This window comes from Triticum dicoccoides, chromosome 7A, assembly GCF_002162155.2.
Source record: "Triticum dicoccoides isolate Atlit2015 ecotype Zavitan chromosome 7A, WEW_v2.0, whole genome shotgun sequence".
Lineage (NCBI taxonomy): Eukaryota > Viridiplantae > Streptophyta > Magnoliopsida > Poales > Poaceae > Triticum > Triticum dicoccoides.
In genome coordinates this window covers 171,365,702-171,388,910 of record NC_041392.1, presented here as the reverse complement: position 1 = coordinate 171,388,910, position 23,209 = coordinate 171,365,702, and the positions used below count along the sequence as shown (strand labels likewise).

Sequence of the window (23,209 nt, the reverse complement as noted above, 5' to 3'; positions counted from 1 at the left end):
GATCACATTAGTGCCGGTTCAGCTACAAACCGGGACTAATGTGCTTCACATTAGGCCCTTTTCTATTAGTGAGTTTTATTGATCACTAGCCGGATATGCTCTAATTTTGTTGATTACTAGTTGGATATGCTTTAGTTTTGTTGATCACTAGCTGGACATGTATTGTTTTATTGCTCACAAATGGATATGCATTGTTTCTCTTTGGTAGCCTACTCGTGCTTCTGTGGTGTACAAGAAGTTGGAGAAGAAGTCCTTCACCGTCATGCATTATTGGTTGAAGTTGAATGCACAGCCGAAGTGGAACCTTTTCATTGCCATGACCGCCGCCCAAGCCAACGACAAATAAACCGGTGACCCTACCAACCCAGCCCAAGAACCGTCGAAAAAGGTTAGAAGAAATCTCCGGGAAAAGAAGTGAGAGGAGAGGGCGAAGCGAGAAGGTGCAATGGCCAAGCTGACGGAGAGGTTTGAGGAGATCTTGGCAAAGAAGGAAGATGCATGTGTGAGGCGCTCGGACATCAAGAACGAGCGGGAAGGCGGAGAGGTTCAATCAGTTGATGGATGCGGCGGAGAAGAAGATCAAGCTCAAAGAGAGGAGGACCAGGATCGAGGAGAGGAAGGCAGCGCTCGAGGAGAAGAAGGCCGCGCTCAAGGAAAAGAGGGTGAAGATCGCCGCCAATGCGGAGGATGCCAAGATGTTGACCTTGAATATCGACTCTTTGGATGCCGACGCTAGAATTATCATGCAATCCGTCCGCTATCAGATGCTGGAGCGGCAGAAAGATCAATTGGCGGCGGCGCAAGATGAAGACACGGTGGAGGCGGAGGCGGAGGTGGACGCGGAGGCTGCCTACGCGGCGTCGACGGCACCTCTTGATCGGGAAGCATCTTGCTGGGATGGTTGGTCCGGCAGGGCAAAAATGCACGAATTGTCGGACTGTTTTTTTTTTGTGGATTCAGTCATGTACAAATTAAGCATATTTGCCTCCTTTTGGTTGTGATCGGGGACGCGATCCGATGCGAGTGTGATCCGATGCGTTGTGTGGATCAACATAGACTTGAATTTGAAGCGAACAGAATGCGGCTACAGTTGGATGGCTGCCTCCTGCATCTGTGTCCGCAAACTGATCCTCCTATTCACGGAGGGGTGCGGGAGGTTTTTGTGGGTTGTCATTGTAGATGCCCTTAGATATCATTTTAATTCACGTGTAATTGTTTTATTTTGCCACTGTGTGACTGATATCTGAATCTTATGAAACCCTTCGTTCTTAATTAATGAAATGCCTTGCTCTAATGAGGGATGGGCGATGACTATGGCATGTCTTCAGCTCGCTACAATGTTTATATTTGTCGTTAGATGGTCTACGGATATAAATGTAGCTTTTACTTCTGATATTCTTTTTACTGCCTTCAAAGTTGATGAATAGATAGAAAAAATTTCTCGAAAAAAAAAAGAAATGCCCACATAGTACTCTCTCTGAAACATAGCTATAGCTGCCGTCACGAGGCAGCGCAACAAAAATATTCTACGGCCATCAATTTCCTAGGCCATTTTCTCTTTTGATGATAACCCAAGGCCATTGTTTCACGAGCGAACAGCAGAGTAATCCATTTCTCTGCCTTTTCGAGCAGTGTATTCACTCCCGACATCCAGGCAGTAGCAAAATTTACACGTCCGAAAAGAGATTTTTTGTTGTTGTTGTTTTTTCGCCATTTCATGGAGATCTCGTCGGTCCGGGAATGAGATCACCGGCCACGGCCGTCGCCCGCCTGTGGTGGCTAAATTTCGTGTTTTGACTTTTTTCTGATATCTATTTGAAAACTGATCTAGTTTAATAAAATTTTGAGATCTGACATTTTTGTTACCGTCAAGGTTTAAGGCGATAGAGTCTAACAGCCCATCGTCAAAGTCTCTGAAAAAAGGGTTGCATGCCCTACCGTAAAATTTTTCTAAATGTTGAATACAGTGCGTGCTCGTACCTACCGTCAAGCACCTTGACGGTAGGATTGTACAGGCTACCACCAGTATGTTTGGCGGTAGGGATGTTTCCTACCGCCATAAACCCTAACGATGGCAAAAAGGTCAGATCTTGATTTTTTTAAACTAGAGCCAAATCTCAAATAGGTTTTAGAAAAGGGTTGCCGCCCGTTGTAACCGACGCACAGACGGGCCACCGTGGTCATAAAGACTCGACCCCTCCACCTCCCGCTGCCGGCTGCCACTGTTCACCCTATAAATAAGCCCGTCCATCGCCGCCTTCCCTCAGCCCGCCTCCCGTCCAGCTCCCATCGCGCCCCACTCACCCAGCTCGGCTTTCGAAACGTACCGAAGCTCCACCATCCTTTGCTTGCTTCCACTGGAGCGCTGCCTTGGCCCGGCGTGCTCGTGCCGCGGCGTTCGTGCGTGCTCGCGGTAGCTAGCTAGCTCGTGCGGCGCGATGGGCAGGCTGGGGTCGAAGAGGAGGGTGGGGGAGGAGACGGAGATGGAGGTGGTCGAGGAGGAGGAGAAGGAGTACGAGGTGGAGGAGGTGCGCGACCGGCTCCAGTCGTCGCGGAACAGCCGGCTGGCGCTCTTCGGCTCCGACCTCCGGCTCGGCCCGCGCCGCCGGCGCCCCCCTCGCCGCCCCGCCGTCGACGGCGAGGACGGGTTCTTCCACGACCACATCATCCTCCCCGACAACAAGTACGTAGCAGCAACAACAGCACACGCCCCACCTCCCTCCCCGGCTCTCTCCATTTTCCTTCCTGGCTTCTCGATGCTTCCGCGCGCACGCTGGCCGTCGCGCCGGCGTGTTCTGGAAGCTCGATCGGTCGTTTTGCTGTTGCTACAATTACAAACACAAGCAGTTTCTCAATAAAATAAAATAAAATAAAATAAACCCAAGCCGCAGAAGTACCAGAAATATCCTATTTTTCCCCTCGTAATTTCTGGTTTTACTCTGGCCTCATCCAATCGTTCCCGTTCCGTCCAACAGTGTGTGCATTGTTCCTGACCGCGATCCAGTCGTTTGTTGATGAGCTCGCCAGCAGGGTGCGCCGTGAGCAGGCAAGCTTGCTTCGTCGGCAGGCAGGCAGCCACATGTAGCATAGCATGTAGGTGTAGGTAGCTACAGCTACGCCGGCGTTCACGGGATCGTGTCCGGGGGCCATAGAAACCGGGATAGCAGATTGCTTTTGCTTTACTAGCTTCCCTTTTCCGCGTCCCGATTCTAGTCGGGTTAATTTTTTCAGTTCTTTTGAGCTAGAAGCATGCCTGCTCGCAGAGATCGTTTGTCTAGATAAATGCGCCGGGAAATAGACAGCACAATTTAACTTCCCCTTTTTTTTCTTTTTCCACGGCTTGATAAACTATGGCCTGATAAAAAGGAGGGATGCGATCGACATGCTGTGGTCGGAGAAAATTGATTGTCTCCTTCCATGAAAATGAAAGTGAGATACAGTTTTTTTGTTTGTTTGAATATATACAAGGGTGAAATGTTGTCCCGTGAATCTGAAAAGAAGGGTGGAAGCTAGTGGCACCCTGATGAATTATCCCATGAAAGACCCGGGCCCTTTCATTATCCGCTTTTAGCCCCGTACGTGGATGATATGAGAGAGTACCCAAAGCACTCCACAGAAAATCGTTTCGTGACTCTCGTCTTTCTACTACCTCTCCTTTTCTTTCCTGGTTTTTCAAAACCTTCAACTTGGGATATGTTTAGCACGGCGTGCAAGAAGAGCAGAAAATCGTACGGTATATATATGGTTTATGCATCGTCCAGATGCAGAGGCCGGGGTTACATCCTTCTTTTCAAAAAAAAAATATGCAGGCATACACATCAGTAAAATTTTCCTAAAAGAAAAAGTATTCGGTAAATTAGCAGAGGATTTAAGCCGCGTCAACTACGTGCACATATGCATATAGCTGTTATCACCAGCTATACATACCAATCCAAGTATAGCACAGAGGTCTCTGCTTACCACAACATGACAAGTAGGCTATATATATGGCTTGCACGAGCAAGCTTCCTCCTCCGCGCCAACCAGGTGTGCGGCCGCCTGGTTCTCGCCAACGTACGTCGTGCTCCCCAAATCCCATTTCGTTTCTTGGCTGACTTGGCCAGGTCCATAGTTTGAACCGCCTAAAGCATTCATCAGGATGACCGGGTTGGTTTAGCGCCGCTAATCCGGCGGTGAGGTAGCTGGAGTCGTTATCCCGGGGGAAATATTTAAGTGGGTGTGCTTAGAGCAGCAATCAGTTCTGCGGCCATGTGTGGGATCTCTTGACAGCTAATCCATGGGCATGATGTGGACAGTGTTAGCATAATCAGACAGAATTGGTGACATCCAGTTCGTATATAAAACGTCTTAGTACATTTGTTTACAGAGCGAGTCGCATATACCGTAAGACATTTGCAATGTCTTCCCTCCTCGATGTCTTGACCTTTTTTTTTCGAGAAAGTCTCCGACTTGTCGTAACTGTGTGCTCATGACTAAAATTTTAAGTTCAGCAGGGCTATATATTATTACAGCTGAGCGTGTACGCTCTGTGATTATGTAAAAGTGGCACTACGAGTACATGAAAATTGCAAAATAATAATAATCTGATGATGTACTATAAAGTAAAATGGATGTGATTGTAACAGATCTTGTTAGAGATGAGGTGGCTCCGTGACAGACGCATCGTCATTTAAATTTATTTCGCGCCAAGTGGTTCCGATCGACCCAATTAGTTTACCACTAGTATGAGTACCGTTGGAGGATCGGTGCACAGGAGGAACCCACTCATGGCCACATCACCCACCCCTGACATGATCATGTGCATCATGGAGTATGCGTGTGATCTCACCGAAGACAACTGGCTAACACTGTGTGCACCAATCCTTAAACATCGGGCACGTTTGGCCTAATTAATGCTTTAATGCTTTTGACCTAATTTGCAAAGGCAGTGTAGTGTGTGGTTCTAGGCTTCTACAGTAGCCACTCTCCCAATCAACTTGACATTTTTCAGAGAGCAAATTGTATGATTGTCAGTCAGTAACTGTGGTAAATAAATTAAAGTCGGTTTTTATGTAATCTTTTGCTCCCTTCAACAAATCACAAATGGACATTTTACTATGGCAACAGCAGGAGGGTGTCAATTTACTGATATGTCTCCCTGCAGGTGGTATCTGCTATGGACCAAGTTCATACTGGTTTGGGCGGTGTACAGTTCGTTCTTTACGCCCTTCGAATTCGGCTTCTTCCGGGGCCTCCCCGACAAACTGTTCGTCTTGGACATAGTTGGGCAGATTGCCTTCCTCATTGATATTGTTCTCAAGTTTTTTGTGGCCTACCGCGACCCCGACACGTACCGCATCGTACGCAATCCGACCTCTATTGCCCTCCGGTAAATATTTCCTCATCTTATGCTTGAAAGTGCACTACAATAACCGGAAAATGCCCTGCATTATTATAAACCATCCGAATCATTAAAATGGTGGATCTCAAGAATGATATGCTGGACCTCTCAATTATTTTTATATTGCTGAAATGGAAGTGCTTACTGTGTTGCCTTGCTGTACTTTAACTTTTACTTCTCTCTTAATAAAGTCAGCTACGGCCTTTCGAAATGAAAATGCTTTTCCAGAAGGGCATTTGCATGTTCTACATTTAACTTTATTCTTGCAATATTATAGTAGGGCATTTGCATGTTGTACATTTAACTTTATTCTTGCAATATCATATTAAGGCTTTTGCTTTGTGTACTTTCTGGAACATGTCATGCAATAATTCAAACCTGACTTCTAACCTCTGATTTATTTGCTCACTTGATCCAGGTACTGCAAATCAAGCTTCATTTTTGATCTCCTTGGTTGCTTCCCATGGGATATTATCTACAAGGTTACCCTTTGCTAATATTTTTCATTTCTAGTTAGTTGACATGTTGAAATTTTCTGCTCACGGTTTATATCATGAACTGAAAAACAGGCTTGCGGCAGTAAAGAAGAAGTAAGATACCTATTGTGGATCCGTTTAACACGAGCTCTGAAGGTAACAGAGTTCTTCAGGGATCTGGAAAAGGATATCCGCGTGAATTATCTGTTCACAAGAATAGTGAAACTCATAGTTGTGGAGATCTACTGCACACACACAGCAGCCTGTATCTTCTATTACCTGGCCACAACGCTACCCGAGTCAATGGAAGGAAATACATGGATAGGGAGTTTGAAGTTGGGGGAGTACAGCTATGATCATTTCAGGGAGCTTGATCTTATCAAGCTTTATACCACCTCACTGTACTTTGCAATCGTCACAATGGCGACTGTTGGTAAGTTTTGGTCTCATGTTGCCTTGCCATCTCAGTTTTCTCAGAAACTTGGAATGTGTTCCGTATCCTGAAATGCTGAGACCTTTTCCCTCTGCAGGTTATGGTGACATTCATGCTGTAAATGTCAGGGAAATGATATTTGTCATGATCTATGTCTCCTTTGATATGATTCTTGGCGCTTACCTCATCGGTAACATGACTGCGCTTATCGTCAAAGGCTCGAGAACCGAGCGATTCAGGGACAAAATGAAAGAAGTCATCAGGTATATGAACAGGAATAAACTTGGGAAAGAGATAAGGGAACAGATCAAGGGGCATCTGAGGTTGCAGTATGAGAGCAGCTACACTGAAGCTTCTGTACTTCAGGATATCCCTATTTCAATTCGTGCAAAGGTAACGAGTTATATTTTGGATCTCTTCCTATCCTTCTGTGATACTGTTCTAACTTCTGAGGCTCTGATGCTAATGCTTCGCAAGTATTTATATCTTTACATGGAGTATCAACTGTGTTCTCTGTAGTGATTGATGGTAAATGTTATTGTGTCTGCAGATTTCTCAAACACTGTATAAGCCATATGTTGAAAGCACTCCACTGTTCAAAGGCTGCTCAGCAGAATTCATTCAACAGATTGTAAGTATTTCTTTCTCGGCCAAAATTATGTATGCTGATATATTGTGTAAAATAAAGTTTGAAAAATATTCCGAAGATCTCTCTAACGTGTTCTTGCTCCTGGCAGGTCATCAGACTCCAAGAAGAGTTCTTCCTACCAGGAGAGGTTATTTTGGAGCAAGGCAGTGCAGTTGATCAGATATACTTTGTCTGTCACGGTGCGCTGGTGAGTTCAGGCCTAGTGATAGTTGCCCAATTCTTTCATACATACTTTAGTAACCAGACAGGTTTGCTTATGGAGTTCCTTTTGGACCAAACTATCACTTACTGTACAATTCCTATGCTATTCAGGAAGGTGTTGGCATCGGCGAAGACGGTCAAGAGGAGACTATTTTGATGTTGGAGCCTGAGAGTTCTTTCGGAGAAATCGCTATCCTTTGCAACATCCCACAGCCATACAGTGTTCGTGTTTGTGAACTTTGCAGGCTCTTGCGGCTCGATAAGCAGTCATTCACAAACATACTGGAGATCTACTTTGTCGACGGAAGGAAAATTTTGAGCAACCTCACTGATGTACGCAACCGTAAACAATCAGCAAAACAGCCGTTACATCATAACAATCTATACTGGAGATTTTTTTTTACTGATTTGCTGCCTGCCTGTCTTTGACTGCAGAACAATGAATATGGCGGACGAGTCAAACAAATAGAATCAGATATCACATTCCACATAGGGAAGCAAGAGGCAGAGCTGACCTTGAGAGTAAACAGTGCTGCCTTTTACGGTGACCTTAATCAGCTCAAGGGTTTAATCCGGGCAGGAGCCGATCCAAAGAATACCGATTATGACGGGCGGTCTCCTTTGGTAAGGACAGCTTAGAATTTCATGTGATCAACATGAATGTTGTGTTGTACTACCTTATATTGATCATCAGTAATGTATGTCTCATGTAACCATCGTCTTCTTCACAGCATCTTGCAGCTTCCAAAGGGTACGAAGACGTTGCGCAGTTCCTCATCCACGAAGGGGCTGATATCGATCTTGCCGGTATGTCCACTCAGTTTGATGCCATCTCTGCTGCCGTTTCTCCAGGTTTCACAATGCAGTGACTGATCACACATTTTGTGCACTTGCTTTGGTTTTTGTTCGAAACCAGACAAATTTGGGAACACGCCACTGCTGGAGGCAGTGAAGCAGGGGCATGACCGGGTGGCCGCGCTGCTCTTCGGCAGAGGAGCCAAGCTGAACCTCGAGAACGCCGGCAGCCACCTCTGCATGGCGGTGTCGAAGGGGGACTCCGACTTCGTTCGGAGGGCTCTAGCCTACGGCGCTGACCCAGACTCGAAGGACTACGACCACCGCAGTCCTCTCCACATAGCCGCCGCAGATGGCCTGTACATGATGGCCAAGATGCTGGTAGACGCAGGCGCAAGCGTGTTCGCAACCGACAGGTACCAGTACCACAATCAAGCTTGAAACCACCATGTCTGCTGTCTGCAACATTGCTCATGATGGTAGAGCCTGACATTGCCATGTGTGCAGGTGGGGCACTACGCCACTGGACGAAGGGCGAAAGTCGGGTAGCAAGCCGCTGATGATGCTGCTGGAGCAGGCGAAAGCCGACGAGCTGTCCAAGTTCCCCGCCCGCGGTGAAGAAGTGAGAGGCAAGTTCAGAAGCATCACAGCCTCTGTCAGTGAAACCACCACTTGCGCAACGTTCATTTCTGACCTCTGCAAAATTTCTCCTGATCACAGATAGAATGCACCCGCGACGATGCTCCGTGTTCCCCAACCATCCGTGGGACGATGGCGCCGGGCGCAGAGAGGGGGTGACGCTGTGGATCCCACACACGATCGACGGGCTCATCAGGTCGGCGCAGGAGAAGCTGGGCTTGTCCGGCTCAGGCCTGCGCCTGCTCGGCGAGGACGGCGCGAGGGTGCAGGAGGTTGACATGGTCCATGATGGCCAGAAGCTCTATCTGGTCGGAGGCGATGACCGCACGGGGCAGAGCGAGTAGAAGGCGTGCTATGGAACGGAATAAGAAGAATAGTCATGTTCTTCCAGCAAAATTTTGCTGATCTCTTTTTCCTGCCGGGTATTTATGTAGTGTAGGATTAGCCTCCCATGATTTGCGAGCCTTTTTCGCGTGCCGATTGTTGTACCCATAGGTAGATAAGAAAGAAGGCGAGCCCTTCTCTCCACGATGTACAGATTGTGATGATGGAAATGAGATGTAAATGGAAATGAAATGTGCCAAACAAAGTCCATCCGGAAGTGTGAGAAATTCTTCTGTACTCTCAAGAGAACCCTCGTGTTAGCTAGCGTTTTCGAAGAACTCTTTATGGAGATTCTTTGGAACTGTGGGAACACATCAAAGAAATTTTGTCAACTGTGATTATGAATAGGGACAGAGATAGAATTTTCTGGACTCTAGATAAAAAGGGGATTTACACTGTTAAATCATACTACAGGTTCCTGATTGAAAATGGGGTGAAATACCCGCATAAATTCCTGTGGAAGACTAAGATGCCACCCAGGGTGAAAGTTTTTTTATGGTTGGGTTTGCGCAATAGCATTTTGACTAGGGATAATTTGCTTCGTAGAGGGTGGGCAGGAGATAAGACTTGCCACTTCTGAATGCAGAATGAGAGCGTAGCTCATTTGTTTCTGAAATGTTCCATGGCGAAAATGATGTGGAATATTATCCAATGCGCTTTTGATTTGAAACAGGTACCTGGCCCTATACAAGACCTGTTTGGGGTCTGGCTGAAACAGTTTGATAAAAATGAGAAATCTCTGGTGACTGTGGGCATTGTGGCGGTTTTCTGGACCATTTGGAAAGTGAGAAATAGTGTAGTTTTTGATAGAAACAAGGTCTCTGACCCTTGTACAAACCTGATGGTTAAAATGTTGCATGACTGGCTCATTTTGCAGGTAAACCCAAGAAGACGAAGAATAATGATGGAGGGTGTAAGAAGAGTTGAGCAGATTTCAGGAGAAATTTTCGGAGCAACCTTGGGGTGGAGGGTGACGGACAGAATCACTGCCGCGTGACCTGTTTTGCTGGTCCTGCCTTGCAGCTTCATGCTCTGGAACAATTCCCTGTCTTGCTCCTGCTCGATTATCGCCTCTGTCCGTGTTTTAGTTGAACTTGTCTTTCGGATCTAGACTTATGTGTTAGATATTTTGTGATGTTTGTTCCTTTGTTCTAGAGAGCCCGGCTTGTGGGATTTCTCGGGATGGTTTGCGTCTGTGTGTGTGCTCTAGACCTAGTTCCTTTTGCGGGCTGGGAGGTTGCATCCCTGAGAAGTGGGTGGGTGGGTGGGTGCTACTCCCTTCGTTCCGAATTACTTGTCTTAGATTTGTCTAGATACGGAACTATCTAGTCTAGATACCTCCGTATCTAGACAAATCTAAGACAAGTAATTCGGAACAGAGGGAGTAGTTCCTTGCGTCGTCTTCAGGAGTGCGCATCGTGGGATATGCTGATGTGGTGTACGTCCGCAGTGTTATCTGTAATCGGTTTGGTAGTCTGTAAGAGCAACTCCAATGGGGCGACCCATTTTGTCTGCCCACGTCTGTTTGGATCGGCGCGGACAAAAGTGACGGCCCAACGCGCCGACTAAAACGGATGCGCGTCCATTTTTCATCCGCGGGCGACCCATTTCAGGTTCAATTTTGAGTTGGATTTGCGTCGGCACGGACACGAGACGGATGCGCGCGCGCACCTACTCCTCTCCCCGGGCCCGCCTGTCGGTGGCAGCCACCACCATTTCCCCCATTTCCCCCAAAAACGCTCCCGCCCGCGCGCGCCCCCGCCCCCCAACCAGCCATGGAGGACGCCATCGACCTCGACCTCGACGCCGCCGCCGGCCTCGCCTCGTCCGGCGCCGTCGCCCCCTTCGGGAAAGGCAAGCCTCGTGCCCCGCGCAAGACCACCGCGGTGACCAAGCCGAAGAAGGCACTGACGCCCGAACAGCGGGCAAGGGAGTCGGCCAAGAGGAAGGGCCGGAGGCACGACGCAGACGCGAGGGGTGAGGCCGCTGCGCAGGCCGCCGCCGTCGCCGCCGCGCAGCAGGAGTTCACCAACGCCCGCGTCGCCGCGGCAACGAGGGAGGTGCTCTACATGCTTGGGGTAAACCCTAGCCAGCACAGCCTCGTCCAAGCCGCTGTCGCCGCGCCCAACACCGGCTCGTCGGCGTTTCCTCGGATGGTGATGCCCGACTCACCCTGCGCATCGGCTTGCAACCCGGTCCCCGGCTTCCACGTCTACCCGCAGGCCTCCCGCCTCTCCAGGGAGTGCTCACTCGACGTGAGCGTGGTCGTGCCTTCCACGCCCGCGCCCGCGCCCATCGGCCTCAACGCCACCCCGGTGGTCGGTGGCTCGTCGTCCGGTGGCACAAGGAAACGTGCGTGACAGACGCCGGCCGGCGATCTCCCGGACGCCCGTAACCTGTTCGAGGAAATGTCGTCCGCCATCGACGAGGACTACATGCAACACCTCATCTTCGAGGGTGGTGCGTCGGGCGCTGGCTACGATCCCGAGGAGACGCAAAGCCAGGACGGCTGCAGGGCGTTCACGCCGGCCGCTGGCTATGATCCCGATCAGGCGGCCTTCATGCGTGATCAGGTCGGCATCGACCTGGACGGCTTCCCCCTCGACCACGAGTTCCCGGAGGACTATGTGCTAGAGGAAGAGGACGAGTGCGACATCGAAGTGAAGCCTTTGTTCGAGGACGAGCTCGCCAACCAAACCGCTGGTCCTAAGCCGAAGCGCAAGAGCGAGCGCACGAAGGCGTACATAGCTGCCGAGGACAAGCTTCTTTGCGAGTGTTGGCGAGACATTGGACAAGACCCAAAGACAGGCGCCAAGCAAAAGCATTCGACCTTTTGGACTCGTGTGCACCGCGAGTTTCATGAGCGCAAGAAGTTTCCACCTTACCAATTTGTGAGCACGCGCGGGTGGGTCTCCATTTCCAAGCGGTGGAGGGTGATCCAACAAGAGTGCAACAAGTTTTGCGCCACCCTTGAGAGCGTCAAGGCCCACCCTGTGAGCGGCATCGGCGTGCAAGACATGGTATGCTAGCAAGCCGCCCTCTTTTGTGCCATCAAGATCACTTGCTCATATGCTTGCATGGAAACATTTTATAGGCATTTCAAGCTTTGGAGGCATTCAAGGTTCAACACAATGGCAAGTGCTTCAACCTCTACCATTGCTATCGGGTCATCAAGGACGAAAAGAAGTTCAAGGCACAATATGCCGCGCTCAAGGCACGTGGGGGGAAGGGCGTCGTGGAGGATGTTGGGGAGGGCGAGCCGGCACGGCCGCGGGGGAAGACCAACTCCAAGAAGGAGGACAAGCGAGATGCGGCCACCAACGCCTTGATCGCAAGCGTGGACGGCATGATGAATAAGGACTCAAGGGAGGAGGAGAGCCAACGTTTCAAGGCGGAGCAAATGGATGCTTTCATGGAGATCCAAAGGAGGAGGCTTGATCTTGACGCCGAGAAGCAAACCAAGATGTTCGAGCTCGAGGCGGAGAAGCAAGCCAAGATGCTAGAGATCGAGGCCGCCAACGCCAAGACAAAGGCGAAAGAAGTGGCTCTTGCAAGCATGATGACCGGGGTGGAGATCATGAAGGTGGATCTCAACGCCTTGTCGCCAAGGAAGAGGCCGTGGTTCAAGAAGATGCAGGCCGACATGCTCAAGTTCGACGACGAGTGATCTATGGCGTCGAGGGGCCATCTTTTTTGTATGCCGACAGGTGTGCCGGCATGACCATGGGAGCTACGATGGCGTGGTCGAACTCAAGTCCCACCATTTTTTGCGTGCTGGCATATGTGCCGGCCGGCTGGCGAGTGCGCCAGCATGAACTGTGGTGTTTTCTGAAGCTGACATTGTATGTCGGCGCTAGCATGGTGCCGGCATGAGACATGGCCGCTGGCATGATCGGCCGCGGGCCTTTTTTATTTAGAGGTTGAATGCGGACATGAAATGCAAAACTGGACGGGCGGCGGGCGGATGGCCGACCCAAACGGATAAAAAGCGGATAAATACGTCGTCTGTTTGGGTCGTCCCATTGGAGTTGCTCTAAGACTTGTGATTTCTGGTAATGAAAATCGGAGAGGAATTTCCTTTTTCTTCTGCCTTCCTTCCCTTCCTCTCCATGTGCTTTGTGCAGCACGCGCTTGGACAATTCTCTGCATAGTGCGCGACAGCAGAGGTGATGGGCCTGAAAGATCCGGATCAAGGAAATCGGTGATAACACCAGCGATTTGGACTGGTCCATATCCAGCGTCCACAGAAACTTAGCCGGTGCTGCAGGGACTCGAGTCGAGCGAGCTCACCAGTCAGTACTACTCAATTGTCACTACTCCCTGCCCTGGTCTAGTATTCGGCGATGTGTTACCCAGCAACCGGTGCGACCGGTCGGAATGGCGACGCCTCAATCAAAAGACTAAACAGCTGCTAGCGCCGTCGCTGTGCAGTCCCTCCCTTCCGTTGCAACTGGCCGGCCGACTGACGTCAGGCGCCTCGTGCCGACCTGAGGGAGGCCGTCGTCTTCTCAGTAGCCCGCGCCACGTTTCACCATCGCCACTATAAAGCAAGTAGCCTTCTCCTCCCTCCCGCCCCCCAGCTCAACTTTTTTTTCCTTCGAGCCATCCGCACCCAGCTCCACTTCAGAATCCAAGCTCCACCGCCACCTTTCCGCTGCCACTGCGCGTGGGGAGGCCGTTGCCGCCGCGGCGTGCCGATGGCGAGGGGGGCGAGGTCGAGGAGGACGCCGGCGGGGGAGGAGGACGCGGAGAAGGAGTACGAGGTGGACGTGGAGCCCGACCGGTGGAAGTCGTCGTCGTCGCGGAACAGCCGGCTCGAGCTCATGGGCCGCCTCCCCCCGCTCCGCCGCCTAAGCCGCATCCCGGGAGCCGCAGACGCCGACGCCGGGGGCGGGTTCCTCCGCGGCCTCGTCATCCACCCCGACAACAAGTACGTATCGTATCGCTGCCATACGGACACGTCCACCTTCCTCTGCTGCCATACAAACTGAACATACTAGTACCGGCGTACTTCACTCTGTATTCACCGTTGCCATCTCTGAAACCTGAGTTTAGTGTGGTTGATTTCGGAGTTAGAGCTGCAGTGCTTGCAAGGCTGCTGAGGTCACATGATACTTCTACTGATGGATAACTGCAAAATGAAATATAATCACCACACAAAACAAACGTAATCAGGAATTTAGATGAAAGAGATGATGATTTTTTTTAAATAACATCCTTTACAAGAGAAAAAGATGGGGGAAAGCATGTGACATACTGACGAGGCATTGTTGATCGGAGGAAGATGAACCAGATAATGAAATCGAACAATGTCTTTAAAACAAAAGGGAGAAACAGCTTCGATCTGATTGTGCGCCCAAGCCCTATGCATATTACTGCCCTCGACCATTTCATTGTTTTTGTCTCCTAAAAAAACCAAGAACACATGCAAGCGAGCATTCACGCGGCGCCTCTCAAAATTGGAGTCCTGGACAAATCAAGATTGAACAAACCCATAGTGCCTCGCTATCGACTGGTACATTGCCTAGCACTGGAGGAATAATCCATCATACCACTGAAAGAAAATACACCTTGGTGAGACACGTCGCCACAAAACTGGGTTTGATCCGTGGTGGCCTGAGGGCACAACCGCCACCACTAACCACCCAAGCCATATGCTTGGTTCTCGACCAATTCATCGTTTGCTTCTCTCTTTCCTGCATAAAGACTCAAAACAAGCCAGAAATCGCCACGTCTATCGTCATCTCCACTTTCTTTTTCTCTTCAGCAAGCATCAACCTATTTTAATCTGCCATCCAACCTGGGATACTTTTTGACATGTTACATCAACAGATGAACATGTGGTCTAACAACCTGCATGCTCATGTAGCTGTTACGCAGCAACACAATATATAATGGTAGAACCCCATCTGCTTACGACGATATGTCAACTAAACTTAAACTAATAAGCTAACACCAGTAACTTGCCTCCACAATGCCAACCAGGTGTATGGCTACTGCAGTTCAGAGTGTTTCTTTATGATGTCGCTCTGCACTCCAAATTTGATTTGGGTACTTGACAGTTTTGATTGCTGGCTTCAAGGGCCTAAAGTACCAGGCTGGCAGCCGCTAATTTGGGTGTAGTTAAAGTAATTTTCTTGAGGAATATTTAAGCTGTTGCGTAGGCCCTGTAGAGTATATCAAAATGTAAAACATTCAGCATGACTTTGCTTCTTAGCCTTGCCCCGGGTGACTGTGACAGATTTTGTTGGAGATAAACTCTGCTGTGCCCAGCAATGCTTTAAACAGAGGGCTCATTTGGCCTAGCAACTTCATTTTCACCTAGTTAAGAAAAGCTTTGTGTGTGTGTGTGTGTGTGTGTGGCTCTTGCTAATTTGACAACCAAAATCAAACTTCATAGCCAACAAATTACATGACTGTAAATTAACAAATTAAAGTTGAATGTTTTGTAAGCTTGGTGCTCAACTGCTCACCCATATTTAAATAAATGCTAGAATTACACTCTTTTGACATAAGCCATGTTAAAGGAATAATGGGTGTGCTAATTAATTGATTTGTGTCCTGCAGGTTGTACCGGTCATGGACTAGGTTCATAGTGGGTTGGGCAGTGTACAGTTCCTTCCTTACACCCTTCGAATTTGGATTCTTCAGGGGACTCCCTAAGAAATTGTTCTTCTTGGACATAGTTGGTCAGGTTGCCTTCCTTGTTGATATTGTCCTGAAGTTTCTTGTGGCCTACCGTGACCCTGACACATACCGCATCGTATACAATCCAAACTCTATAGCCCTCCGGTAATATTCACTTATCCCATGCTTTACCAGTACAACTAAAATAATTAGAAGTTGCACTGCATGATTGCCTTATATTCGCATGATATCCTTTCGATTAATTCCACCAGTTTGTACTTTGTGGAATACGTTATTTGGTAACTCAAATGCGGACGAAGCATGCTTTATGTGCTCTATACACCCAGGTATTGCAAATCAAGCTTCATTTTTGATCTCCTTGGTTGCTTTCCATGGGATGCTATCTACAAGGTAACACACAATTTATGACGCGTTAATGTTTAGCCTGTCTGCTTTTGTTTTCATATGATGAACTGTATACAGGCTTCTGGCCATAAAGAAGAACTGAGATACCTACTATGGATTCGCTTAACACGAGTGCTGAAGGTCAGGGAATTCTTCACAGAATTGGAAAAGGACATCCGTGTGAATTACCTGTTCACAAGAATAGTAAAACTCATAGTTGTGGAGCTCTATTGTACACACACAGCAGCTTGTATCTTCTATTACCTGGCAACAACACTTCCTGAATCAATGGAGGGATATACATGGATCGGGAGCTTGCAGCTAGGAGACTATAGCTATTCCCATTTCAGGGAGATTGATCTTGCCACGCGTTATGTTACATCAATGTACTTTGCCATTGTCACCATGGCAACTGTTGGTAAGTTTTGTTCTCATGTTTCAACAAATAGTTTTGCTTTCCATAACTACTTATTTTAGCCTATATAGTATTTTAAGATGATGATATGGTCTTATTTTTCCTCTGCAGGCTACGGTGACATTCATGCTATAAATGTTAGGGAAATGATATTTGTCATGATTTATGTTTCCTTTGATATGGTTCTTGGTGCTTACCTTATCGGTAACATGACTGCAATGATTGTGAAAGGCTCGGCAACCGAGCGATTCAGGGATAAAATGAAAGAAGTTATCAGGTATATGAACAGAAATAGACTTGGAAAGGACATCAGAGAACAGATCAAGGGGCATTTGAGGTTGCAGTATGAGAGCAGCTGCACTGAAGCCTCTGTACTTCGGGACATTCCTGTTTCTATTCGTGCAAAGGTGATAATAGTTATAATTTGGAGATCTTGCCATTCTTCAGTGATGTAGTTTTAAGACTGTCCTCTCTACAATAGTCAGCTTGCAGTTGGAAGTCTTGTGTCTTCAACAAGGCACATCAAATATGTTCTTGTCTGTTGTGAGTCTTTGACTGATAATATATTTTGTATTTGCAGATTTCTCAAACACTGTACATGCCATACATTGAAAGGACTCCATTGTTCAAAGGATGTTCGGAAGAATTCCTTCAACAGATTGTGCGCGCTGTTTTCACTCTGACAAACTATGCATGTTGACCTGGTGTATAAAGTTGAAGAAGTTCCCAAGATTTTCTAATGTGGCTTTGCTCCTTGCAGGTGATTAGGCTGCAAGAAGAGTTCTTCTTACCAGAAGAAGTTATTTTGGAGCAAGGGAGTGCGGTTGACCAGTTATACTTTGTCTGTCAGGGTGCACTGGTTAGTTCAATCCTTAAACAATAATCAAAGCCTAAACCAAATTGGTTAATTATCGAATCATTTGGTTTTCATATGTGTTTACTATTGTGTGTCTTTCCGTAATATACTGGTTATTGTTAAATTCCTTCTGGCGGTTCCACATTTTTATATCTAAGAGTGTGAGTTCCCTAAGCATGGGCGCAAATCTCAGAGCATGAATTCCGACGAATACTAATGGGGTATAGCTACAGAGTGTACACAATCCACAAATATATTACCCACAAATTTTGTGCCGTTGTATATACTCTCAATATTAACATTGTATTCACATATTTTTTGGCACCGCTTGTTTATCTTTGTATTTATAAATGTACTGTCGATTGTGAAAGAAATTCTCTACGTACAATTGTATCATAATAACGCACATGCACCACAACTAAGTTGTTCTTTTCGGGTACATTTCTAATGCCACAAATTGTGTCCCAAGCTAATGGTGCAGTCATTCCTAGCTGAAATTTGACCTTACAACTAGTTATTATCCATCTTAGACAACATATATTCTTCCGTTCAGGAAGGTGCTGCCGTTGGCGAAGATGGTCAAGAGACTATTCTTATGTTGGAGCAAGGGAATTCTTTTGGAGAAATTGCTATTCTCTGCAACATTCCACAGCCCTACACTGTTCGTGTTTGCGAACTTTGCAGGCTCTTACGGTTGGATAAAGAATCCTTCGCGCACATATTGGAGATTTATTTCACTGATGGAAGAAAACTTTTGAGCAATCTTACCGAGGTACACAGTAGAAACAACCAACATGCCATTAATTATTTCATCTAAGTCCAGTATTCATAGATGCTGCATCTTTTTTCTTGATGTGCTATCTCCGACTGCAGAGCGATGAATACGGCAAACGGGTTAAACACATAGAATCAGATATCACTTTCCATATAGGAAAGCAAGAGGAAGAGCTTACCTTAAGAGTTAATAACGCCGCTTTTTATGGCGACCTTCATCAGTTGACTGGCTTAATCCGGGCTGGAGCCAATCCAAAGAATAGTGATTATGATGGGCGGTCTCCTTTGGTACAAATTACTAAGATTTGGTTATATGGTTCTTATCTAATTCAAAACATTTGAACCCTCCATGATGAATATTCCATGCCTGATGTAACCAGCATCTTCATCGCAGCATCTTGCAGCTTCCAGAGGGTATGAAGATATTGTGCAGTTCCTTATCCATCAAGGGGCTGATATCAATCTGACTGGTATGCTCACTCGTCGAAATGCATCCTTGCAGCAATTTTCCAGCTTCTTGCATATAAACTTGTATAGTTATGTGATCACACTTTTATGCACTTAATGTTGCTCGATAGCAGATAAATTTGGGAACACGCCCTTACTAGAGGCGGTGAGGCAGGGGCATGATAGAGTGGCCACATTACTCTTCAGCAAAGGAGCCAAGCTGAACCTCGAGAATGCCGGTAGCCATCTCTGCATAGCAGTATCGAAGGGAGACTCTGATTTCATTCGGGGGGCTCTAGCTTATGGTGCTGACCCAAACTCGAAAGACTACGACCACCGCAATCCTCTCCACATAGCTGCTGCAGAGGGCTTGTATATTATGGCGAAGTTGCTGGTAGAAGCTGGCGCAAGTGTGCTTGCAACAGACAGGTACCACCAAATAATACTTCATCTTTTATCTGTGCCATCAATCTTGAAGCCACTTAGAGTGTAATACTTTTGCTAAAGAAGTACTCTGTTTGTAACTTTGAAGGCATGCTTGAGCTTGACATTGCCAATTATGCAGACGCGGTACTACTCCTCTGGATGAAGGACACAAGTCCGGGAGTAAGCCACTTATAATGCTGCTTGAACAGGCGAAAGCCGACGAGCTCTCCAAGTTCCCCACACGAGGCGAAGAAGTGAGAGGCAAGTTCAGAAGCTCGCACCTCTGCGAAAATCACGTGCACATTGTTCATTTATGACAAAAAGAACTTCTGTTGGCAGATAAGATGCATACACGACGATGCTCCGTGTTCCCTTACCATCCATGGGATACTGATGCCAAGCGAAAGGAGGGGGTGATGTTGTGGATTCCTCACACTATCAATGAACTCATCGGGTCAGCCCAGGAGAAGCTGGGTTTGTCCAGCTCATGCATGCGCTTGCTCTGTCAGGATGGCGCGACGGTCCAGGATGTGGACATGGTCAATGACGGGCAGAAGCTCTATCTGGTTGGAGACAAGGACATGGGTGACAGCGAGTAGAAGGTGCACCAATCGCTGAAATAAGAATAATCATATTGTGTTGCATCAAAATTTGTTGTTGTTTTTTGGGTCAGGTATTTCTGAAAGAGTAGCCTATTTCCACCCTACCTTTTCTGGTATGCTGGCTGGGTGCTGTGCTGTACATAGATATATAAGCAAGGGAATGGCTGGACTGATTCTCGATGTTGTACAAATTATAGTTGAATGGAAATAAAATGTGTAGCTGAAATGAATTGCGCATCAAGATGTCCACAAATTGGTTCCACTCTAAAGTTGAGCTAGTGTTTTGTACTACAATGAGTAAGTGGAAGGACCAAAATATTTTCAGCTAAAATGTAAAATGGAAGTTGGATGTGGATAAATATCTCCACAAAAAAAGGGAAATGTTTATTGTGCACAATTAAGAGAAGAGGACCATGGAGCGTACAAGAGCAAAAATGTTGGGCATGGAACAAAGGCTGCTGCTGTAGTTACCATGTGTTTGTGCAGCGCACTTGACTGTCAGGAAATTTGAGCTGGTTCTCCATTGTTACTGCGGAACTTCCCCTTTGCTGCTGCTCTTTGGGAACTAGAATGTCTCGCTAGATCTGCACTATCTTGTCATAGCTGCTCATTCTGGTTATCCATGTAGTTGAACCGACTCCAATTCCCTGTTCGTGGCACCATATACCTGTCATGTTCATTAAAACCCCAGTTTTTTAGCTTCGGTACGACTTAACTTGCAGTTCCATCACTGCGTTATTATTTGCATATATGAATAGTAGGCAGGCTCTCTTCTCTGTGTAAAGTCCACAATCATGAACTTGCAGATGTCTGACTTTTCCCTGAATGATGGACCATCACTCTCCAAATATGCAGTTCACAGTATATTAGCCTCTACCCGCAAAAAAAAGAAGGTATATTAGCCTCTTCAGCTGATCTAAATAAACCTCTGCTGCTGAGTTTGCTCTGGAAACATAACAATACTAGTACATCGTTGCTGATAAAATTTTAGTAGGCGTATGTGTAAATATAGAGGGCTGGGAACATGTGCTGCTGAGTTTGCATGGCAGGATTATTGCAGCTTCCCTCTGCTGCTGCTGCTGCGTTGTCTCCTGATCATCCCCAGGGAGACGGCGATCTCTTCGTTATCCGCACCACCATCAAGGACACGCCGTCACCCTGTGCACAACAGTAGCCGGCTCAGCCAACGCACTTCACTTGAAACTCAAAAACTGAGCCAAAATGTGAAGCAGTATGCATATTCGCTTAACAGCCAGATCTGAAGATGGGGGTGCCATCAGTGCGGTATTGTTCATTTGCTCAACAGAAGCAATCAAACTATGGAGATCCACTTGGCTGGAAAAACAACCCATGCATGCTAGCAAGATAGAGAGAATGTTCTCTAGATACAACTTCCCTTCATTGATTAATCATGATAAGTTCATGAAATAATTTTACATAGTTACACACCATCATACTACAAGTTTTGTAGTGTGCCCCAAAAAAAGAACGATAGAAGTATTTCACTCTTCTTTGCAGATTCATAAATAAATTCACAGATGCAACAATCAAACGTGTCATACTTGCAGGATATCAAATATCTCGTAAACTTACTACATCAAGGCAAGGTACCGACAATAGATAGAAGACTACTTCTGAATTAAGCCTGACAAGGAGGGAGTATTTGTCAGTCAAAGGTAATTCGTTCCAAAAAAACTGAACACTACACAGGAGCCATTACCCCTGCCTAGATCAATCAACCATTATATAAAGTAAATGCATAAACACACCTCAAGAACAATTACTTCGAGTCTTCGACAGTCCAGCTTAGCTTATGGTAGCCACCACATGTGTTGCATGTTTCTCTTGAGTCTCACACAAAGAGTGAAAATGTCACGAAATTTCATACTGGTCTTGTTCATGTAAATCTGAATCTAGCCGGCACTTCCCCTCTGCAAGCTGCTGCATAGTCTTTGGCGAGTTGCGGTGCAGCTTTCTTGTGAGGGCATATGAACTTCTCCATGAATACCTTCTCGCGCAGCACAACTGCAGCATAGTAGTCTCGTCCATGATCTAGCAATCCATTTTCCTTAAGAAACTTTACAGCATAGTACCGGGGCCTTAGCCGGCCCTCTAGGCTGTAAGTGAGCAATGTCAACCGATGAGCAATGTATGCCGGTTCCAACCCAACTTCAGAGACCAGGAACTCTGACTTCCTCTGCAGCAGGTCCTTGGACAACGTCAGCACCATTGGAGCTTTGCAAACAGCAATGCGCACCTCAGCATCCGACCACCTGAACATGTTCTTCAAGTGGTCCACTTTGGCTGTGATCTTCTCCTCGCCGTAGAATGCGACCTGCAGCGCTTGCCTGAACATCCCGGAGCCCCGAGGCACGCCTATGCCTTCGGCGCATGCGACCATTGCCTGGAGACGCTCCAGCTTGGTGCTAAGCAACCATGGCGCGTAGGTGCACAGCTTGGCAATATCGCAAGCGCCGAGCCCGCACTCCTCCAGGAACGCGACGTTGGGCTTGATCACAAGCTCAAGGTCGGACGAGAGAAGGCAGGAGCCGTACTTGAGCGCCCGGAAGAGCTTCTCGGCGGAGCCGAAGAGGTGCAGGTAGTACTGTAGGCTGGAGACGATAGATCTACAACGGAACTGGGCGCCGCCGAGCGAGACGAGGCGCGCGATCTCAGGATGCGAGAGACCGAGGCCGGTGAGCCCGAGGACGACGGGGGCCAGGGTCCTCTCCACGCCGGCGCAGAGGAACTTGGGGTCCTTGGCGACGAGGGCGGCGACGTGAGCGCTGGAGAGGCCGAGGCCGACGAGGAAGGCGAGGACGGCGTCGGGATTAGAGGGGGACCTGAGGTAGTTGAGCTTGGCGGAGGCCTTGAGTGCCTGGGCCCCGGTGAGGCCGCAGGTGTCGACGAGGTAGTTCTCCACCGCGAAGCTAGGGTTCGGGGAGACGACGGGCGCGGCGGCAGAGATGAGGCGGCGGAGCTGGGAGACGGGAGAGGCGGGCTGTCACACCCCCACCAACTGCGTGTGTGTCTGACAGGCAGGTCCCAGACACGGCTGGGACCGTGACGGAAAGGTAGGCGTGCGTTGGTTTTGTGTTGCGTGTGTTGACCGGACAGACCGGCTGTAAGCGTGTGGATATAAACTCCCTGTAGCTTTTTGGGCAAATTATCGAATTAATGAATGAACTGAGCTGCTCCAGCTCCTTCGTTCTCGGTCAATCCCTTTGCCATTTTTTATTTCTATCCTGTGATTCTCTAGCTGCTGCTAGGGACATCACAGTTGGTATCAGACTAGGTCGTTCTACTCCACACAATGGCGTCGCGTACATCACCAATCCCAAACGCCCAGACCAGATTCATCCTGCTCGAGATGGAGGAGATGCAGAAATCCCTGCAGGAATTCTTTACCAAAGCGCTTGACGAGAAGCTCGCTCCGGTGACGGGCGAGCTCCGTGAGCTTCGCTCGGATTTGGAGGAGGTCAAGCGAGCGCACTCCCCGGCTGTTCCTCCCCGCGAGCCCGCCCAAAATCAGCTCGACGGCGGAGGCAACGGCGCCCCCCAGCTGCGCGCGTCGGTACCCTACGCGGACGACCCTGAGGGTCACCTCCAGGGTCACGCCGACGAGCCGTACAACCTGCGGTCCGTACCTTGCGGTGAGCCGCTTCCACGCGGGCGATGCGAGGACCGCCGCGACGCCGAC

The 23,209-nt window shown here is 48.1% G+C and overlaps 3 protein-coding genes and 1 long non-coding RNA gene across 7 annotated transcripts; 2 read left to right on the top strand and 2 right to left on the bottom strand.

The window, feature by feature from the left end:
• Window positions 1-2,261: 2,261 nt before the first annotated feature.
• LOC119329487 (potassium channel KOR1-like) lies at window positions 2,262-9,184 on the top strand. Its single transcript, XM_037602542.1, has 13 exons — window positions 2,262-2,683; window positions 5,144-5,368; window positions 5,799-5,862; window positions 5,950-6,289; window positions 6,387-6,682; window positions 6,840-6,920; window positions 7,027-7,125; window positions 7,251-7,472; window positions 7,575-7,763; window positions 7,871-7,946; window positions 8,056-8,350; window positions 8,442-8,563; window positions 8,655-9,184. Exons 1-13 carry the CDS (start codon window positions 2,439-2,441, stop codon window positions 8,915-8,917), a joined length of 2,517 nt encoding a protein of 838 aa, XP_037458439.1. The 5' UTR covers window positions 2,262-2,438; the 3' UTR covers window positions 8,918-9,184.
• A 3,946-nt stretch (window positions 9,185-13,130) lies between these two features.
• Window positions 13,131-20,315, top strand: LOC119329198 (potassium channel KOR1-like). Of its 3 annotated transcripts, none has more exons than XM_037602202.1 (13): window positions 13,147-13,887; window positions 15,525-15,749; window positions 15,932-15,995; window positions 16,068-16,407; window positions 16,516-16,811; window positions 16,985-17,065; window positions 17,165-17,263; window positions 17,814-18,032; window positions 18,134-18,322; window positions 18,429-18,504; window positions 18,613-18,910; window positions 19,047-19,168; window positions 19,247-20,315. In XM_037602202.1, the coding sequence occupies exons 1-13, from the start codon at window positions 13,655-13,657 to the stop codon at window positions 19,504-19,506; spliced, it is 2,502 nt and encodes an 833-aa protein (XP_037458099.1). In that variant the 5' UTR covers window positions 13,147-13,654; the 3' UTR covers window positions 19,507-20,315. The 3 variants fall into 3 exon arrangements, with proteins under 3 accessions (XP_037458101.1, XP_037458099.1, XP_037458100.1); XM_037602203.1 differs by having other exon boundaries at window positions 13,151-13,887; window positions 18,616-18,910; window positions 19,247-20,314; XM_037602204.1 differs by lacking the exon at window positions 19,247-20,315 and having other exon boundaries at window positions 13,131-13,887; window positions 19,014-19,104.
• On the bottom strand, window positions 13,902-18,621 carry LOC119329199. 2 transcript variants are annotated; one of them, XR_005159341.1, is made up of 4 exons: window positions 18,214-18,329; window positions 18,029-18,127; window positions 14,215-14,511; window positions 13,902-14,088 (listed from the first exon to the last, which is right to left on the bottom strand). It is a non-coding gene; the product is annotated as an uncharacterized LOC119329199 (long non-coding RNA). The 2 variants fall into 2 exon arrangements; XR_005159342.1 differs by lacking the exon at window positions 14,215-14,511 and having other exon boundaries at window positions 18,214-18,621.
• An 82-nt stretch (window positions 20,316-20,397) lies between the features above and the next one.
• LOC119333343 lies at window positions 20,398-22,869 on the bottom strand. Its single transcript, XM_037606270.1, has 4 exons — window positions 22,837-22,869; window positions 21,279-22,510; window positions 21,103-21,154; window positions 20,398-20,667 (listed from the first exon to the last, which is right to left on the bottom strand). Exons 1-2 carry the CDS (start codon window positions 22,867-22,869, stop codon window positions 21,407-21,409), a joined length of 1,137 nt encoding a protein of 378 aa, XP_037462167.1. The 3' UTR covers window positions 20,398-20,667; window positions 21,103-21,154; window positions 21,279-21,406.
• Window positions 22,870-23,209: the final 340 nt, after the last annotated feature.

Bases quoted from the DNA above. Each gene is read 5' to 3' on its own strand.
- LOC119329487 (XM_037602542.1), top strand. From the start codon at position 2,439: ATGGGCAGGCTGGGGTCGAAGAGGAGGGTGGGGGAGGAGACGGAGATG. The intron at 5,369-5,798 runs GTAAATATTTCC...CACTTGATCCAG, and splicing joins CCGACCTCTATTGCCCTCCG to GTACTGCAAATCAAGCTTCA. The intron at 8,564-8,654 runs GCAAGTTCAGAA...TCCTGATCACAG, and splicing joins CCGCGGTGAAGAAGTGAGAG to ATAGAATGCACCCGCGACGA.
- LOC119329198 (XM_037602202.1), top strand. From the start codon at position 13,655: ATGGCGAGGGGGGCGAGGTCGAGGAGGACGCCGGCGGGGGAGGAGGAC. The intron at 16,408-16,515 runs GTAAGTTTTGTT...TTTCCTCTGCAG, and splicing joins TGTCACCATGGCAACTGTTG to GCTACGGTGACATTCATGCT. The intron at 18,323-18,428 runs GTACAAATTACT...TCTTCATCGCAG, and splicing joins ATGATGGGCGGTCTCCTTTG to CATCTTGCAGCTTCCAGAGG.
- LOC119333343 (XM_037606270.1), bottom strand. From the start codon at position 22,869: ATGAATCTGGTCTGGGCGTTTGGGATTGGTGAT. The intron at 22,511-22,836 runs GTACGCGACGCC...GGGGTGTGACAG, and splicing joins GGGCGTTTGGGATTGGTGAT to CCCGCCTCTCCCGTCTCCCA.